This window comes from Maylandia zebra, linkage group LG6 (assembly GCF_041146795.1).
Source record: "Maylandia zebra isolate NMK-2024a linkage group LG6, Mzebra_GT3a, whole genome shotgun sequence".
Classification (NCBI taxonomy): Eukaryota; Metazoa; Chordata; class Actinopteri; order Cichliformes; family Cichlidae; genus Maylandia; species Maylandia zebra.
In genome coordinates this window covers 6,551,419-6,570,785 of record NC_135172.1, presented here as the reverse complement: position 1 = coordinate 6,570,785, position 19,367 = coordinate 6,551,419, and the positions used below count along the sequence as shown (strand labels likewise).

General features: G+C 40.2%; 1 protein-coding gene across 2 annotated transcripts in view; it reads left to right on the top strand.

Annotated features, from left to right (window-relative positions):
* Nucleotides 1-3,252: 3,252 nt before the first annotated feature.
* Nucleotides 3,253-19,367, top strand: part of LOC101480478 (atlastin-2) — a 39,486-nt gene continuing 23,371 nt past the window's right edge. For both annotated transcript variants that reach the window (XM_004572624.3, XM_004572623.3), the window contains exons 1-3: nucleotides 3,253-3,345; nucleotides 15,773-16,059; nucleotides 17,122-17,256. In XM_004572624.3, the coding sequence (XP_004572681.2) occupies nucleotides 3,285-3,345; nucleotides 15,773-16,059; nucleotides 17,122-17,256 (483 nt within the window). In that variant the 5' untranslated portion in view covers nucleotides 3,253-3,284. The remainder of the gene's footprint in view (nucleotides 3,346-15,772; nucleotides 16,060-17,121; nucleotides 17,257-19,367) is intronic.

The window sequence follows — 19,367 nt, the reverse complement described above, 5'->3', positions numbered from 1 at the left end:
GAAATCTCCCGCAGCAAGCTTAAACATGTGAGAGGTTGATCGCGCAGAGAATCGCTGAGCGTTATGTGAGTGCGTGTGTAAAAGCAGCAGGATATATATTTTAGTTCTGCTGAGCCAAATAAGACAGGTCAGGGTGAAGAAGTGACAGCCAAAGAAAAGCTTACCACGAAACGGAAAAGTTATGACAAATCAGACTATAAGGCAAAAAGAAAGTGCAGCTTTATGGTTTCATGGACAAAAGAATTTCCGTGGCTGCAATATGACGAGCTAAATAACCAGGGCTGCATATAAGTGGTCCGCAGGTGCGCATTCGCTGTCAAAATAAAAAACGCGCACAAGATAAGAAGTTGCAATGCGTGTTTGCGTACATAAGATTTTCTGGAGGAGGACAGACATTTGTTTAGAACTCTTAAAGATGTCGAAGAAGCAAGCTCCTTTAAGCAATTACTTTGGTGTTCCTCCACCTCCAAAGAAATGTCAGAAGGAGTCCGAACCGCAAAAGAAGCACGTATTCTCGGAAAAGTGGTTGCAGGAGGTGAGCTGGCTTCAAACAAATGATGAACGCACAGATGTGGTGCAGAATGTGCCCTGAAAATCCCACTCTAGCGGACAAAAACAGTGCTTTTTATATGGACGCAAACGCACGTTGCAACTTCTTATCTGGTACGCGTCTTTTATTTTGACAGCGAATGCGCACATGCGGACCACTTATGTGCACCCGTGTAAATAACATAATGTTCTGCCGGGTGTGTTGTGAGTTTCATTCGATTTCTGAGTCGACAAGTGTCTTTGTTACTGGGACCAGTAATTTTAAGAAAGGCCCCCATTAGAACCCATGAAAAATGCAAGAAATGCATTATTGCTCAGTCTGCAATATCTTTCCCGGAACAAACACCAATTGCAAATAACATACTAAAAATAAACCTGAAAGATCTGTTTAGAACAGCTACTATGTTGCAAAGAGTGAACTACCACTGGCACAATTTAGCAGTCTTTGCAAACTTCAAAAAGCAAAGGGCCTCGATCTTGGTTCCACTTGCCTCTTACCCGTGACTTCAGTGGAAATTTCAAATTCAGGATCTGACACAGACTGATTCATGTCCTACACAGTTCTTACAAGTTCATAGAAATTTCTGTTCAATTAGAATCAAGTATTTGAGTTGATGATTGTAATTTTTATTCAATGTTGTAATTTGCGTTTCAACAATTTTTTGATTAATGTTTTGTTTCCGTTACAATAATATACTTTAATGTATAATATTGTAAAGGAAACAAAACAGGAAACAAAACATCAATCAAAAAATTGCTCTCTTTTTTATTCGGGCTACTTAAATTTATTTTGGGCTACCAAAAACCGAAGAGTCCCTGCCCGAAGGGCTACCAGGGAATTTGAAATTTTGCGAGCCCTGCTTAGCCTTGCACGCATTCTTATTTTAAACTTAATCTGGAATTCATTGCAAACTGTTTGTGCGGAATATGAATGACAAGATTTTGTTTTTCTACAAGAGTTAGTAAAAAACATCTCCAGTGTGATCAAATCTTCTTGCCAAACATCCACAGCTTGGCAGTGTATACAGCACTATAATGACCAGACCTAATTCTTTTGAAAACCATACATCTTTCCACAGGTCTCAACTTCATCAGACATCACCTAGACACAGAGCTGGATGATGCTAGGGCAAACAGCGGCCTATTCGACTAAGATGATGGACCCATGGGGTCAAAAAAGCCAGAAGCAGGGCTGGAGAGGTACCTTTCATGTCCATTCACTGGAGGTGTGGATCTATTGCATAGCGTCCCTCACATCAAGAAGCTGTTGATCAAAATCAATACTGCTCTTCCTGCATCTGGAGCTTGTGAAGGACTTCTCAGTCATGCAGGACTCCTGTTCACTGCTAAACAGTTACAGCTTCACAGAAAGAACCTTGAGAGCAAACTGCTGCTGAAGCTTAACCATCACCTTACTGAGTCAAGAAATGGCACATTTTTGCTAAATATGCAGAAATAAATGCACACCCATACAATGTATGGTAAACTGAGCTCCCTTGTATGTACATTAGATTAGATTAGATTAGATAGAACTTTATTAATCCCTCGGGTGGGTTCCTCTGGGAAATTCGATTTCCAAAAAAGCACAGCACCGACAGAAGTTACAGAGTTACAGAATATTATATATATATATATATATATATATATATATATATATATATATATATATATAATACACACACACACACACACACACATATATATATAAATACAGAGACAATATAAATAAAATATACGAAGGGGATAAATAGAATAAATAGGAATAAAAATAAAAATACAAGTGAATTGCACATTTCAAGTATTGCACCGTTGACTATTTACAAAAGTATTGCACAAAAGGTATTGCACAGTGAGGTGAAGAGGCACTACAGCTTAGTTGTTCCCCCCTCCTTTGTCCTCCTGTTTCCCCTCCCTCTCCCCTCCAGGGAGGAGTTAAACAGTCTGATGGCGTGTGGGACAAAGGAGTTTTTAAGTCTGTTAGTTCTTGTCTTTGGGAGAACCCTTCATGAGGAAGATGTCTCGTTCTGTTTTCTCTGAGGCTGCTGTGCCATTTGGAACAAAAATGAATATAAAGTTTACAGCATATCTTGTCACTGGAAATTGTTTGCACTGTTTATATATTTATATTATTTACTGTAGGTATTGGTGAAAAAAGCTTGTTGAAAATCTGAAATCTTGAAATTAGAATTGTTGTGCCTTATTTTGTTCATGTTTTTACATATATTCCGTTTGAAAATACTAAAATTTGTATATTTATTTTTTTTGGTTTGTCTGATAGCATTTATTTATAAAATAAATCAGACATTTCAAACGGTTACTCGCTACTTGAGTAGTCTTTTCACGAAGTACTTGTTTACTCTTACTCGAGTAACTTTTTTGAAGACTACTTTTCACTTTTACTTGAGTAATATTTTAAAGTAATGCTACTCTTACTTGAGTACAATTTTTGGATACTCGACCCACCTCTGCTTTTGGATCCACTTTTTTGACCATTTAAAGAAACCGAATTTTGAGGTACTGTTGAGTCCACTTCCCTTCTCAAAGGTGTCTAATTCCTACCTCTGGTATTTACCTAGTAATATTGCCATAAAACCATGGAAAGTGAGGGCTGCAGAACAGAAGCCAATTTACACGAGGAACAGGCTGGTTGTGTATTTTAGGACCCCACGGACATTACTGCCGCTCTGAGTTCGGTGACGTCAGAGCGGTCTGCCGATATTTGCGGGTTAAGAAAGATGGCGGCTGAGAAGAGCAGGTTGAAACAGCGGAGTCATAAAAGCAGCATATTTAAAGAAGGTAATTAATGCTCTGAGACTTGAAAGATTCTAGTAAGAAGAGTTTTTGTGTGGTTTTAACCGCAGTGTGTTTGTGCGCGTTTGATAGATAACAACGGTTATGAAATGACAATGCAGCGCTCCGCTTCGCCAAATATTCGCCTCAGCCGTTGTTTCGCATATTATTGCGAATTTGAGCTTCCCGCTGTGTTCGACCGATAAAATATCACTGAAAAGATTGTTTTGATTATGACACTGAGCGTGCGTTCTTTGAGCCGGGGACGACTCATTCTCGCTGTGCAGTGTGTTGTTACAATAAAGCCGGTGTGAAGCCACTCAGCTGTCCTCACCTGCAGCTGAATCTGTTTGTTTTTCCTGCTACTGCTTACCCCTTGAGCTGATGTTCCTTCTTGTAGAACATGTCATTATAACAGCCGCTGAACCGATCTGTCAATGTACAGTAAATAGAAGCCTGTATTCGTCTATTATCTAGCAACTAGCTAACTTAACTTGCTGTGTAATTTTAGCTAGGCTAATGTACGACGCACTGGATAACGAGGCGCTATAACAGCGGACACCGTTACAAATGTAATATAGCTTTATGCCTTAGGCCTTAGGGTACACACATTACAAATTAACTTCGAATTCCAACTAAAGTTAAAATTGCCAGTTGAATGGCTTTCCTCTCTTATTAAGAAATTCATGAAATTAACATTTGTAAATGAAGATCTGAATTGAAAAATCCAGCTTTTTAATTCTCTAGTATCGACGAAACTTGTATTATTTTTGCAAGAGCTCTGATTGTGCACCCTTGATCTCAAATGTAAGTCAACGATTTAATGGACAGAGGTCAGAAGGAATAAGCAGTGAGGTAAGTTTACCTTAATACTGGAATGCTCTACTATTTAGCTGTGGAGCTTCAAAGAATTACTTGCCAGTAGTTGTTACCTGTCACTGGAAAAAATAAAACGCATAAGCAATGCTATCGTGGTTTTCGTGAAAGACACCCAGTATCAGGTTAGAGTAGTTCATAATAATCTGCTTACAAGGTTCTCAAGGATACCAGGACAGCTGTGTTGGTTTCCCTGAGCTGGCTGTTTAGGAAATCTTGGATTTTTAAAGTTTACTAACTCCTTAGTCTGTTTGGGGAGTGTTGGTGGACTGTAATATCAAAAAGCCTTCACTGTTCTTTACCCTGTTTTTAAGCACAGAGTTTCTTATGTCATTGAAGAAGAAGCTGGAAATGTTTGCTGTTAAAGATGTCATGGGATTTGTATGTATTTGTGCTGGTATGTTTATTATCTTGACAGATTCAAGTTCAGACTGAATATTGCAACAGCACTGATGCTTATAGACCTGTACTTATTAGCCTGATCCTAATGGGAATTCTTAGGGCGTGGTTATTGGTTTTGCAATTCTCTGATAAGCCCTGGGCTTCTTCATAGAAGCACTTTAAGACAGATTAGCAGAATTTTGACTGAATATAGTTTCTAATGTGTTTTAATAGCAAAGGACAGACACTGGAGAAATGTTTAAATTGGGCAACTTGCTGAAAGGGTGAATCTAAAGGGGGCGTGGCATGTAGACTGTTTATTTTCAGGGTTCCATAGCGTTATTTATTTTAGATTTAAATTTAATGCCCTGTCCTACCTATGACATGACAGCCTTACCTATCTGCTTTTGATGTGGAGGAGTAGCAGCTCTACTCTGAACCCCTCCCGAATGACTGAACCCATCCATCCACCTTTTCGAGGCAGAGCCCATCCACCTTTTACAAATCAGGCCTAGATTAATAGATTTACTGCATTTCCCAAAAACCATGAGCAGTCTGGTGGCAAAGTTGGCAGTCTACAGTAGTCCTTTTTAGCAAATGGCTGTGTTAGCCTTGCTCCATCTTAATAATTACACCAGCAGCAGAAAACAAAATACACTGTCCTGTCCAGCAGCTTCACGCTGAAACTTTACCGTGTCTTGCCAACATGGGTACAGACACAAACTGTGACTTCTCGTGACGAAAAGTCTGAACTCACTCACTGAAAATACTTGAAAACAAGCTAACTTCTCCACCTGCTCTGTGTCATCGCACACTGTCTCTTTGCGCTCTTTTTACTTTTCCTCTTCTCTCCCACCTTGTGCTACCTTCACCCATCATATGCAGGAAATTACATTTTTCACAAGCAGTTCACAATAACTGAAAGAACCTTTTTTTTTTTTTTTAAACAATGTAAATATGTTTTTAGTCATTTTACATAAACTTTGACTTTTAACAAAATGCATTTACTCAATTTCCTTTTCTTTGTAATCTTACTTTACTTTCTTACTCCACTTTACTATCTATCTATAAATCTAAAATTAGTAAAACATAACTGAAGTTTTAGATTATAAATACAGTATGAGGGAGATGGATGATAGATATTAATAGATGGATCTCTTTGAAATCTTCATCCAGAAGAGTACAGTATGTTTATGCTTGGATACATTAATAGCTTTGCATTATTCACAGTTCAGATGATCTTCATTTGTCTAATGGTGTACCTCAGTGACCCCTCTGAGTTTATCAAATATCTGAAACAAAGAGTTTCTAGATGTCTTCCTCCCTTTCAGTTAACTTTATTCTGATTTGCTGGCCCTCGTAAGTAGAACGTTAAAGCACGGACTGTCTTTTTCATATAGCATAAGCAACATCATAGCATAAGCAACATCACTGCTTTTATGACAAATTGAATGGGGACCAGGTCACCCAAAGAGTTAAATCTGTCCTGGTTACATGTCTCTATTCAATCTAAGTGGCTCTGTAGGTCAGTGAAGCATCACTGCTGCCATACAAGGAGCTTTACTCATCCAAAGGTTAAAACTGACTTTTGTAAATAGTGGTTTTATTTACTATACACTTCAGGTCAGGCCTGAAGTGTATAGTAGTGTATAATTCCTCTTAGAGGACTATAATCAAGAGGAAAGCTGAGGCTTCTAGAATTAGACTGGGTTTTTTTCCCCCATCCAGCAGACTTTCACTTCGACTGCCAGTTTATTGATTCCTGCAAGGAGACTCAACCTTCAAGACTACAGCCATGCTATATAGAACATATTCACACTGTAAAGAGTGCTTAGTTTAATGCATTTATTTGAAAATGGCAATAATGGTATTGCATTTGTTTAGAACTGTCAGCATTTTCCCATAAATAAAAGGCAATTAATTATTTTATTCTCTAAATACTCTAATATTCTATATTCTCTAATATTCACGTAAAGATTATTTTGGTAGTCAGTTTGTGGCTAATCTGTCAGTTAATTTTTATTAGTCAACGATTATTTATTCACTCCTTTAATCTTTGCTTCCTGTAGGCATACCTCTTGTTCCAGGCTACAGTGCATATTTGCTTTACCTGTTCAAGTTGCCCAGCTATAAATGTCACCCTGCTGTCTCTTCTCCAGCCAATTAAAATAATGACCCATGAAACATATGAATTTGAAGTCAGTGTTTTCAACCAATAACTGTAGAAAACATGGACGACCTAACAGCTTGTCCCCTGGTGTCTGGCTCCAGTATAGGTCATAAACCCCGGCTCCTCCATGTTATCAGATTTTTCACAAATATGCTTTATGCCATTATTAGCAATTCTCATTGTTCAAGGGGTCTCCTTTCTCACAGGTTGGATTCTAGTTAATAACTTAATGCTGTTATTGGGGTCAACGTCATCATGACAGCTTTGACTGGCAACTGTTGTTACAGAGAAACTTGCCTATATCTAATCTGGAATGGCTGATAGAGCCAGGACGCGGAGAGGAGGGCCAGGATTTACTTTCCAAAACCACGACTGTTTCAAACTGACAGCATGAGGTGTTCTGCAGTAAACTGGATTAACCGACAGAAGGACCAGAGGCCTAACTGCACTTTTTCGGTAAGTTGAATGTGAGTTTGTAAGATAATCAGAAATTAACATCCTGAGATAGCTAGCTTAGTTGAGCAGTCATCTGTTGGGGAAAGCCGTGTTTGGTAGCTAATCCGTGCATGTGAATGAATATACCTTGACTAAACAAGTCACTCTGAGCTTGAATGTACATTAAAGTCAGTGCTGTACAGTCAGAGCTCTGCTGCTGTACTCAATGGAAAGATGTTCAGACCTGCAGCTGAAGATCAGGCACTAAAACTGTTTATAAGAGCAATGGAAAAATGCCACTCTAGCTGCTCAGTCACTAACTAACATGACAGTTACTGTACTTTTTATGAGTATTATTCTGTAAGAGCAACAAGTTAGACTCTCCTTCAGTTCTTTTGGAGAGCTGATTATAAAATATATGCAAATGGCAGCATTTTTGTGTCTCCCTTACATCTGTAATGACAGTAACACCAAATTAATAAAAGAAAATGCACTTTAAACCCTCATTGATGGATTTCATTCAGTTTTAACAGAAGAAGAATTACTGAAGATCGAAAATGTTCTCACAATACAGCCTGTAAAATCAGTCCCAGTTTCTGATTTCCGTTTGTGTCTTACACAGCTGATGTTCACAAACTAAAAGAAACAGGATTATAATAGGAAAGCAGGGGTATCTATACACAGCCTTGTACCTGGGGGCTTGCTTGTTGTGTTAGAGACTCCATGATAGTTCCTCCTCTTGCTCCCATTTCTTAGGTTTCTGTTGCCTGAGGTATTCACTGAGCACATTGGTGGTGGCCATCTTTCTGGTGTAGTTGTGGATATTCGTTGTCTCGTCCTGGACTGTGGTACTGACACTCACTAGTCCCCGGCCTCCTTCCTTCTTAGGCATACCTTCCTTCTATTTAGGCGTACAGTCTCAGGGTGCTAGATTTGGGGTGAAACCCTACATGCATGGTAAGGAGCTTCCATGTCTTGATGACAGTGGCTTCTATGTCTGCATTGCTATTGCTGCATTCCATAGTCTACCAGAGGCCTGGGAGCTTGAGGGTCCTGCGGAGTATCTTTGCCGTTTCTAGGACTTCGCTCTTCTGGACAGAGATATTGGATGCTGTTCCTGGGATCTGCTGGAGCCACTCGCCTAATTCCTGACAATTGCTGCATTCTGTAGTCAGTATCCATAATGATCTCACTGAGGGGGTTCAGGCCTATGCAGAACTGGAACATCTCCTTGGTAGATCCCGCACTTGATGGTGACTTGCGCTATGGGCTTGAAGTTGGCCTCTAGCATTCTTTACCACATCTGCATTGGGTTCCTGATGAAGGCTGTTAGGGACCCGTTGATCTTGTACAGTTCTAGGCATGCCAGGATCCATTTGTGGTGCATCGAGTCATAGGCCTTCTTATAATAAATCCAGGCAGTGCACAGGTTGGTGAACCTGGTCTTGGAGTCTAGCACAACTGTTCTGTCTGCCAGTAGCTTTGCCAATTCCTTTATGTGCCCCCTCTCATGTGTTGAGCCATATGCCTATTCATTTTAGCTACTATGATACCTGACTAGAGCAGGGCGATATGACCAAAAATATTTATCACGATATACATTTGAAAATTTGCGATAACGATATAACTGATGATATAATTGACACTAGACAAAATATTTTACAACTCCACAACTTTATTAGTGCAAAAAAAACCAAACAAACATCAATGTATTTTTACTTAAACAAGCAGCTGTTTTTTATTAAAAATTTAACAGTGCAAATGCAAATTCCTTGCTGACAGTTTAACCAAAAGGCATTTCCAGTGGAAATTGGCCGACATATCCTCAGCATAACCAAGGCATAATCGCCTTGTGCGTATGAAAACAAAGGCACTGCTCATGCGCGTTTTACCCATATACCCATCGCAATATTTCATTTTCTTACCGTTGCCCAACATTATACCAGTATTACCGTGAACTGTATAATATGGCCCAGCCCTATACCTGACAGGAGCTTCCATGGGGTACTGAGGTAGGGTATTGGTCCGTAGTTTGATGGAACTGGACCCTTCTAAGGATCCTTGGGGAACAGGACTGTCCGGCCTTCAGTTAACCATTGTAAGTGTCTTGACTAGCAGCTGCTTCATTTGCACTGTTAGATTCTCATAGAGTGCAGTCAGTTTCTTCAGCCAGTAAGAGTGAATCATGTTAGGGCCTGGTGCTGTCTAACTCTTTACATTGGAGACCCTTTCTTGGATGTCTGCCACTGTGATTGTTACTGAACCCTGTTCAGGCAGGGTTTTGTGGTCTGCTCTTATATCCACCAGCCACTGAGCATTGTCATTATGTGTTGCGTCCTTTTCCCATATGCTCTTCCAGTATTGCTCGGTCTCAAGCCTTGCTGCTGTTCTCATACTGTTCCCCTGACACTGACATTGGTTTATTCTCCTGCCTTCTATTTCTCTAACCCTAACCCTCTTGAAGCGGCTGGAAAAGGCTCAGTTTTTGCTTGGCAGTTTCTAAGGCCTCGGTTATGGGCAGCTTGCTATACTTCTTGGGCAGCTTCTTAATTTCCCCTTTCTGTAGCTCCGATAGTTGGCCAACCACCTTCCTCACGTCTTTGATCTGTCGCATGGATTAACAAGGTCCGCGTCAGGTGTTGAGTAACCAGGACACACAGATGACAAGTGGAACAAGACAAAATAAGTGGGCAAGAGACAAAAATAGGGCGCTGTTGGAAGCTGCTACATAAGTAACCCCAGCGGAAATAGTTGCATGAATGGATGAGGGACCTATGGAATTTTCCATACCCAGCATCCAGATTGATGGCGAAACTAGTAGCTCAGTGTTCCAACATTTGGAAGAAGGAACTGCTCTCACGGCTAGAGATTAATGAGGTACCACCCAAATGCTATGTCATTTGGAAGTCAGCCACTTCCTCTATGTTGCTGCATGTTACATGCCGAGCAGCTGAGAAATAGAAGGCAGGAGAATAAACTAGCTGTTCCCAAAGGAACAATCCAAGGTGTGCTCTCAGTGGCAGGGGAACAATATGAGAACAGCACCACCAAGGCTGGAGACTGAGTAATACTGGAAGAGCATACGAGAGAAGGACGCAACACATAACGGCGATGCTCAGTGGCTTGTAAATCTAAAAGCAGACCACTGCACTAACCCTGAACAGGGTCCAGTAACCATCACAGTGGCAGACATTTAAGAAAAAGGTCTCCAGTATGAAGAGTTGGACTGCCACCAGGCCCCAGCATGGTTCACACCCACTGGCTGAAGAAGCCAGTAGGTTGTCAGTGAGCGCCTAACTACACAAATGAACCAAAGGATCAGTCCCATCCAACCACCGGCTAATAACTTGCGTCAGTACCACGTGGAGGCTTCTGGCAGGCACATGGGTCAATACATCAGCGGGGCACATAAAGGAATTGGTAGGAGTATCAGAGGAGCAAAACACCAGCTACTGGTTGACAGAGCAGTTGCCCAAGACTGCTAGACTAGGCTGACTAACCTGTGCACTGCCTGGATTGATTATAAGAAGGTCTATGACTTGATGGCTCACACTTGGATCCTGGAATTCCTAGAATTGTACAAGATCAACAGGACCCTAACAGCCTTCATCAGGAACTCACTGGTGATGTGGCAAACAACACTAGAGGCCAACTTCAAATCTATAGCGCAAGTCACCATCAAGTGCGGGATCTACCCACTGCTGTTCTGCATAGGCCTGAACCCCCTCAGTGAGATCATTACGGATACTGACTACAGAATGCAGCAATTGTCAGGAATTAGGTGAGTGGCTCCAGCAGATCCCTGGAACAACATCTAATATCTCTGTCCAGAAGAGAGCAGTCCTAGGAACGGCAAAGATACTCTGCAGGACCCCCAAGCTCATAAGCCTCTGGTAGATGACCTGAGCTTGAAGGATAAAGACCGGCCACAGGTTTGAAAGGGGGGGAGAGAGAGAGAGTGAGTTTTTTTTTTTTTTTTTTCCTCAACTGAGTTTGTTTCAAGTGTTCTTGTTTAAAAGGGCAAAATTAGGTTCTTAATTAGGTGTTGTTCACAAAGTTAAATGTTCAATACTCTGTACATGTTATATCGCTAGAGAGAAATGATGTGAAGCATTAACCTCCTAAGACCCGAACTCTTCCACGGCAGGCATTTTTAATTTCTCTTTGATATTTGGGCTGATTGGGTTCTCATGAATGTAAAAACAAAGAATTACCAGATTTTATTTTTTTTAACCAGATTTTTGTTCCTAAGAAAAATGAGAGCCACATATGAGGATATTCGTTTAAAATGTTGATAGAACAGTAGCAGTATAATGTCCTCGTAAGTGGATATCAGGCCCTTGTAGAGCAAAATTAAATATTTTGGTCTAAATAACCCAAAATGTGATGTCCACATATGTGGACGCCAGGTCCTAGGAGGTTAATATGTTGTCCAGTACTCGGGCAGCAGCTCAAACAATGCTAATGATGTGTGTTTGTCTCTTGTTTTCCTGCAGGTGACCACCATTGAATTCTGACCACTTTATTTCAGATTTGAGAGATACACTTCACATTTTACAGTTTGTAATGATTCTTTTCTCCTTTTGATTACAGGAGCCGCCCTCAGCACCACCCAGAAAACAACAACAGAAAAATCATGTTATGTGTTCACTCTTGATGAACACACTGTTCATGACATGTTGGGTTTGTCCATCTTATTGGCCGAGCGGATAGTGGAGGTCTGAAGACTTCCCTCTGAGGGAGCTGCTGGTGAAGATTATGAGTCCTGTTTGATCCCTGCGATGAGCGTCAGTCCTCCTGATGTCACAAAAATAATGTCTTTCTCAGTGGGTCAACAGAACATCTGGCACAGGACAGGTGTAATTTATAAAATAAAAATAAAAAAATAAGCATGAAGCTTCTCCTAACCTTTGGACCCAGAGAACCGCCTTGGCCCTGCCTCCAGGGTGAATCCGTTGATTATGTGGACTCTGGATCATGTTATGAAATTAGAAGAAGTAATCACACTTCTGTGAAACCTTCTGCTGCTGTGTTTTTCAATCTAACATTTTATTCAAACAAAGTGCTTTGAGAGTGTATAATGTATCTAAAACTGTTTAAATCTTCAGTTTTATAACACCTAAGTCTTATGTTAAAATCTGAAAGGATAGCATTAACAGTAAAAAAACAAAAAAAACAAACTTTAAACCACATTTTTTAGAGTCTCAGCAGCTGAATAACAGTTATTAAGATTATTTTAAAATGAACCTAGAATTGAATTTACACAAGGTCCTGAATAATCAGGTCCCATCTTAATGGCCTTATAGCACCATATCACCCCATTAGAGCACTTTGCTCTCAGACTGCTTACTTGTGGTTCCTTCAGTATTTAAAAGTAGAATGGGAGGCAGAGCCTTCAGTTTTCAGGCCCCTCTTCTGTGGATTCAGGAGACAGACACTATTTCTACTTTTAAGATTAGACTCAAAATATATATTTTTTCCTTTTTTTAATAAACATATTGTTAGGGCTGGATCAGGTGATCCTAAATATTTCCTTAGTTACATTGCAAGGTCCAGGCTGCTGGGAGGTTCCCATGAGCAAATGCAGTCAAAATTGTAGAAGAAACTGAGTGTTTCTTCTTCAGTTGCCCCTTTCACTTTGTTTATACACCTCTGCATTTCGTTATTATTTATTATAAATCTCTGGCTCTCTTCAATAGCTTGTCCTTTCCCTGTCTTCTTCCCCTTACCCTAACTGGTCAGGGGGCCAGATGGCTGCCCCCTGTGAGCCTGGTTCTGCTGGAGGTGTCTTCCTGTTAAAAGGGAGTTTTTTTTCCCTTCCTACTGTTGTCAAAGCACTTGCTCATAAGGGGTTGATGAGCAAGCTTTTTGGGGTTTTCTCTGTTGTATTATTATAGGGTTGTGGGATCTTTACCTTACAATAAGGCAACTGCTTCTTTGATTTGGAACTATATGAATAAAACTGAATTGAAATTGGAAAAGTGTCTGTGTTTTGGAGGTATTGGCCATTTCTCATATTTATAATATTTATTAGAGATTATATTGTTGTCACCGACCCCCCCCCCCCCCCCTTTTTTTTGTTTTTTTTGTTTCTTTCTTTGTTTCTTTCTTTCTTTCTCATGAGAAGTCATGTATTTGATCAATTTGTAATTGCATTGACAATTTGTAATGACAATAAGAATATTGTATGTAAAATTTGACTTGGAATGCTTCCAATTGTAAAAATTTACCATTGTCATGGTGATTAATAAAAATACCATTATCATGAAACTGTTTCTATATCCAGTGTTTTTTCTATTTCTGATAATGGTTCTCTTGTTCCATTGAGTAGAACCATGTAAAGTTATGGGTAAATATCATCTTCCACTAATAAAGTATTTGTTTGTGGATTTTGGCTAGGTTTACAGACAACTTTGTATTATCAAAGTAGCATATTATTGGAAAATCCAGACCTCCCATTTAATAAAAATTTCACAGTAATTTAACTTCCTCAAATGTACCTATTCAGAGTTGACGTCACAGCTCCAGGGCACTGATCTTTTAAGTACTTGTGCGTTGCAGTCGCAGGACGACTGTGATATTCTCACACACTTTTCAAAGTCTCCCTTTCATCTTTCTTCCATCTTCTCCACCCTCCTGTTATGCTGTGTTTTAATGGTCACACTACATTTTTCTTTGTTAGTACTGAGTGTAGTCTTGGCAGGCAGTCAAGGCGATACTCTCCAATGTATTTCTGTAGTATATTGTAGTTCTTAAACCATATAAGTGTTTCTGTAATATGACACATCAATAAAATTAGATGTTGAGCAATTTTCCTAGTCATTGTTATCGATGACAATGTGTAGCTGTGTCAGATCAACAGTTAGCTGTAAAAAGGATGTTACTGCAGCTGTGGCTACAACCGTAGCTTGCCTCCACCAGTGTGTGAATGTGAGAGTGAATGAATAGTGGCATTGTAAAGCGCTTTGGGTGCCTTGAAAAGCGCTATATAAATCCAATCCATTATTATTATTACTATTACTGATTAAGATTGTGTGATTTGCGTCATAATCTTTGTACTGTTACCTTGTGACAATTGCTTGTAAAGTTGGTGTGAACCATTAAGGTAGCCCTGTAATGACAGGGCTACCTTAATGTAACTGTACAGTTACTGTACTCTAACTGTAGTTTTGCAGGCCATTTCACTAATACTGGTAACACACAGATCGGGGAGTTTCTGACTTCCAGCATAATAGAAAATTAAGTAGACTATAATGAGCTTATTATATTAAGTTATAACATGTGCATCTTTATTACTCTTACTCTTCATGCTTATGGTTCTATTAAATAAAAACTGAATTAACCTCCTAAGACCCGAACTCTTCCACAGCATGCATTTTTTTTATTTGGGCATATTGGGGCCTGATGAATGTAAAAACAAAGAATTACCAGATTTATTTTTTTTTTTACCTTATTTTTGTTTTTAAGAAAAATAAGAGCCACAAATGAGGGTATTCGTCTAAAATCTTGATAGAACAGTAGCAGTATAATGTCCTCGTAAGTGGATATCAGACCCTTGTAGAGCAAAATTTAGTATTGAAGTCTAAATAACTCAAAATGTGATGTCCACATATGTGGATGCCAGGTCCTAGGAGGTTAAAGGAGGTATTAATTGGCTCACCTCTGTTCTTTGTGCCCTCAGTACACACTCTGGACTCTTTATTTGCCTACTGGTGAAATAAATCTGTAAGGATGTAGTGGCATTTGAGTCTGTCTGAAAACCTATTGTCTCTCCTGTGTATTTTTTCAGTCATTATTATATATGTTTAGCACCCACTAACATCTATTTAATCTATTCCTAATCTATATATTCCTTTCTATTTCTTATTTATTTGCTTTATAAATACATTTGGCTCGACTTTGCATTGAGAGATGAGTTTCATTATCACCCCAACCGGTCGCAGCAGATGGCCGCCCCTCCCTGAGCCTGGTTCTGCCGGAGGTTTCTTCCTGTTAAAAGGAAGTTTTTTCCTTCCCACTGTCGCCAAAGTTCTTGCTCATAGGGGGTCATATGATTGTTGGGTTTTTCTCTGTATCTATTACTGTAGGATCTACTGTACAATATAAAGCGCCTTGAGGCGACTCTTGTTGTGATTTGGCGCTATATAAATGAAATTGAATTGAATTGAATTATCCAAGTCAAAAATAATAGAAATGGTCTCCCATATAATAACAGGATCAATGTAGCTGCCACCCACCCCTCCAAACTCCACACTGATTTTTAAAGAATCTGGAAGTGAGTGTAATTTATCTAAGCACTCACAACCAACTGTTTCACAAGTGGTTGTTATATGTAGAGTTGCCAAAATTAAATTGCTAGAAAGTCATGTTATATTTAACAGCAATGTTCATGAATGTTGAGACAACTGAAAACGATATTTTTTTGCTACAAATGATAATTGATAATAAGAACACAGGCTGTAAATCCCTTTAATTGGCTAGTTATTGCTTTGTACCAGTGAACAGTCATGACCAATCATTTCTGCATTCTGAGCCTTCAGACACATTTTAAGCTTACTTTCCCCCTCTCAGGTGGCCACAGTTTTAAATCATGCGCATCCCAGATGAGGTGTGAAGAGGAGGACTATGACCTGCTGGAGGAGGAAGAGGAGGAGAAAGTGGGCAGGCCCCAGCCTGTGCAGATTGTAGTGGCAAATGAGGAGGAGCATTCATTCTTCCTGCAGGAGCAGGTGCTGGAGCAACTGCTGCTGCAGAAGAAGGTCCAGGACCTCCATGTGGTCGTCGTCTCTGTGGCTGGAGCTTTTCGCAAGGGCAAATCCTTCCTGCTCGACTTTATGCTTCGTTACATGTACAAACAGGTAACCTGTCAAGTTCTGTGAAATTCAAATTGTTAGTTTCATCATAATCCTGCTGACAAACATCACCAAATATATCCATTGACCTCAACTCTCGTCTTGGTGGAGCAGTCAAAAGAACCACTGAATGGCCCCACTCTGGCAAAATACAAATGCAAACTATACACCACGATAATGAGCTTATGGAATCTGGTTTTCCTGAATTAATCATTAATTTCAGAATTGGCTTGTTTCAAAATGTTGAAAGTTGTAACGCTGTGAATAATGCTGTACACATATTTGATTTATCTGAGTGTGGCTACTATTAACTGCGGTAGCAGTTTCTGTGTCCATTAACAGTTAATGTTCATAACCATCACTGGGTGCTATGTCAAGCAGATGAGTGCTGCTCTTTGAAGCAGTTTCTGTCAACATACTGTTTGAAGTCTAATCCACACTGACGATGAAGATTGGGAAATTTGGTTTACTAGGAGCAACTGGAACAGTCAGTATTTATGATTTTATGTTAAGCTTATACTGCAGTGTTCATATCACTGCAGATGCAGCCCAATCCATCAGACTGCTCCTCTTTCCCCTTGCTGGTGAAGAAGACCCCGAGATACTTAAACTCCTGCACTTGGGGCATCAGCTTGTCTCTCACTCGAAGTGGCCCTTTTCTTATTGAGGACCATAACCTGTAACTTGGAGGTGCCAATACTCATTCCTGCCACTTCACTCAGCTACAAACTTCTCCAGTATGAGGTGGAGGTCACCTGCTCAGAAGAGATTATAAGGCCACCAAGGTGAAAGCTTTCTGCCGCTTGGCTACCCCTAGAAATTCTGTTCATAAAACATTATAAAGAGAGCCGGAGGACAGAGCAGCCTTGGCGGGGTCCCATCAAAAATAAGTCCAACTCATTGCTGGCAATACAAAACAAACACTTGTAACAGTTATACACAGACAGACAGACTAGCTTGTAACAATTGACTGGACACCCCCCCCCCCCCCATAAACACAAGGCTTTCCACATGTTTGCGTGTGAGTTTGGAATGCAGTTTGTTAGCTATACTCTTGTGATCTTCCAGTCATCTGATTCGTGGCTCGGCGGTGTGGAGGAACCTCTGACCGGCTTCACTTGGCGGGGTGGTTGTGAACGGGAGACCACGGGCATCCAGGCGTGGAGCGATGTGTTTGTAGTGGAGAAACCAGATCACAGCAAGGTCTGTGTCACAGCATCTTCTAGGCTGTTCCTTTTAAAATGTGGTGTGGGTATGTGTGTATATGTGTATAGCGTGAAAAAATGTTTCACCCCGTACTGATTTATTTATTTTTTGTTAACTTAAATTTGTCAGATCATCAAACAAATTTAAATATTTGACAAAGTTGACACATGTAAAAACAGAAATGGGTTTTTTAAGTGAAGGCGTTTATTATTCAGGTGAAAATACAGACCTATATAGCCCTGTCTGTAAAAGTAATTCCTCCTATGCCATCTTTGTAAAGCTGAGTTTAATTTCTCTAGCCACACCCAGGCCTGATTACTGCCACACTTGTGACAAATGGTGAAAAATGGAACATTGGTAAACCTTCCCAGGAGTGGCTGGACAAGAACTGAACAAAATTGCTCTAAGAGCTCAGTGACGACTCACAAAAGACTCCAGCACAACATCCAAAGTAGGTCTGACTTGCCTCAGTTACTGTCAGTGATACCGACTATGGAATGGAGCAATTGTCAACCACCTAATCTACCTACCACACAACTTGGATCTACCTGAATGACATTCTGATGTCTGTAGTGTAGCATAGGCGGATGGTAACAAAGAGAGGGAAGGTATTCCAAACTGATGGGATTGCATTACCAGAAGGCAGCATTGCAGACATCGAGGGCAGCTACAGGCACCTGGGAATCTCATAGGCAAATGGGAAATGGGAACCACGAAGAGGCTGCTAGGAAAGCTGCAACCACCAAGTACCAGCAGAGTGTAAAGCAAGTTCTGAGGAGTAAGCTTCATATGAAGATCAAGATCCCGGCAATCTACACTTACGCCCTGCCAGTGATTAGTAGCATCAGAAACCGAAGACGGAAGAGGAGTAAGGAGAAGAAGTAAGGATGATGGAACGGCAGGCCACTACTTGGCCACTGTCAGAAGAAGTGTCTGACATCCTGTCAGTGGGTGGACAAAACTGGACTGAAAGACAGCACAGAGACGCTAATCATGGCAGCACAGTAACAAGCCATAAGTACACGATCCATAGAGGCTAGGGTCTAACACACTAGGCAAGACCCCAGGTGCAGAATGTGTGAAGATGCCCCTGAGACAATCCAGCACATAACAGCAGGGTTCAAGATGCTAGCAGAGAGGGCATGCATGTAATGCTACAACCCAGCAGGCATATTATACAGGAACACCTGGGCTGAGAATGACCTGGAAGTCTCAAGGTCAAAATGAGACATGCCCACTAGGGTCGTCGAGACCTAAGATCATGTGGGACTGCCAGATACAGACAGCCAAACTGGTGATGGCTAACCAACCATACATAATAGTCGTGGACAAGCAGAGGAAGACAGCTGTAGTGATTGATGTAGGTAGGGCTGCTCGATTATGGCAAAAATGATAATCACGATTATTTTCACTGAAATTGAGATCACGATTATTTGACGATATTTATTTCGTCCGCCAGAGCTTATATTATTTTTTTACATGCTGTAGTGCCATTTGTGGGAGCATTTCAAGTTGCTATACATCAATACAACTGTTATAGCCCATATTTTAAAAATGTGTATGCATTAAGTCCATAGTAACTACATTAATTGCAAAAAAGTGCAATAAACTACAAAAAAATTGAAAATCGTTTTTGTTTTTACATATATTTCTACTTGGAGAAATTTAAGAGGTTTATCCCTCAAAACTTTAAATACAAAAAAGTTGCAAAAAATAGTTTACAACAACAGGAAATTTATTTTGAGTGTCTTCATAGTTTTATTTTTGGAGATACAGCAATTTTTATATACTGCAGGAAAAACAAAAAAACAATCCTATGATGCAAATTTGCAAAGAATGTGCATGTGCATCAAAATAAACTATTTCCAGCAGTGCAATTCGAGTTCTAAGGCCTACAAGTAAAAAACAACATTTTCCGCAAAAACGACGTCACTTGCGATAGTTCGCGTTGACGTCTTGTTCAATGTGGGAAGTTCATGATCGGATCGGCAAAGCGTGTTTCTGGAATATTATGTTTTTGTTCCTGCAAGCTCTTTTTATGCAATTTTTGCAAAGCTATATGTGGAAGGAAACCGTGACCGAGGACAAGCTGATGGCATAAGAAGTAC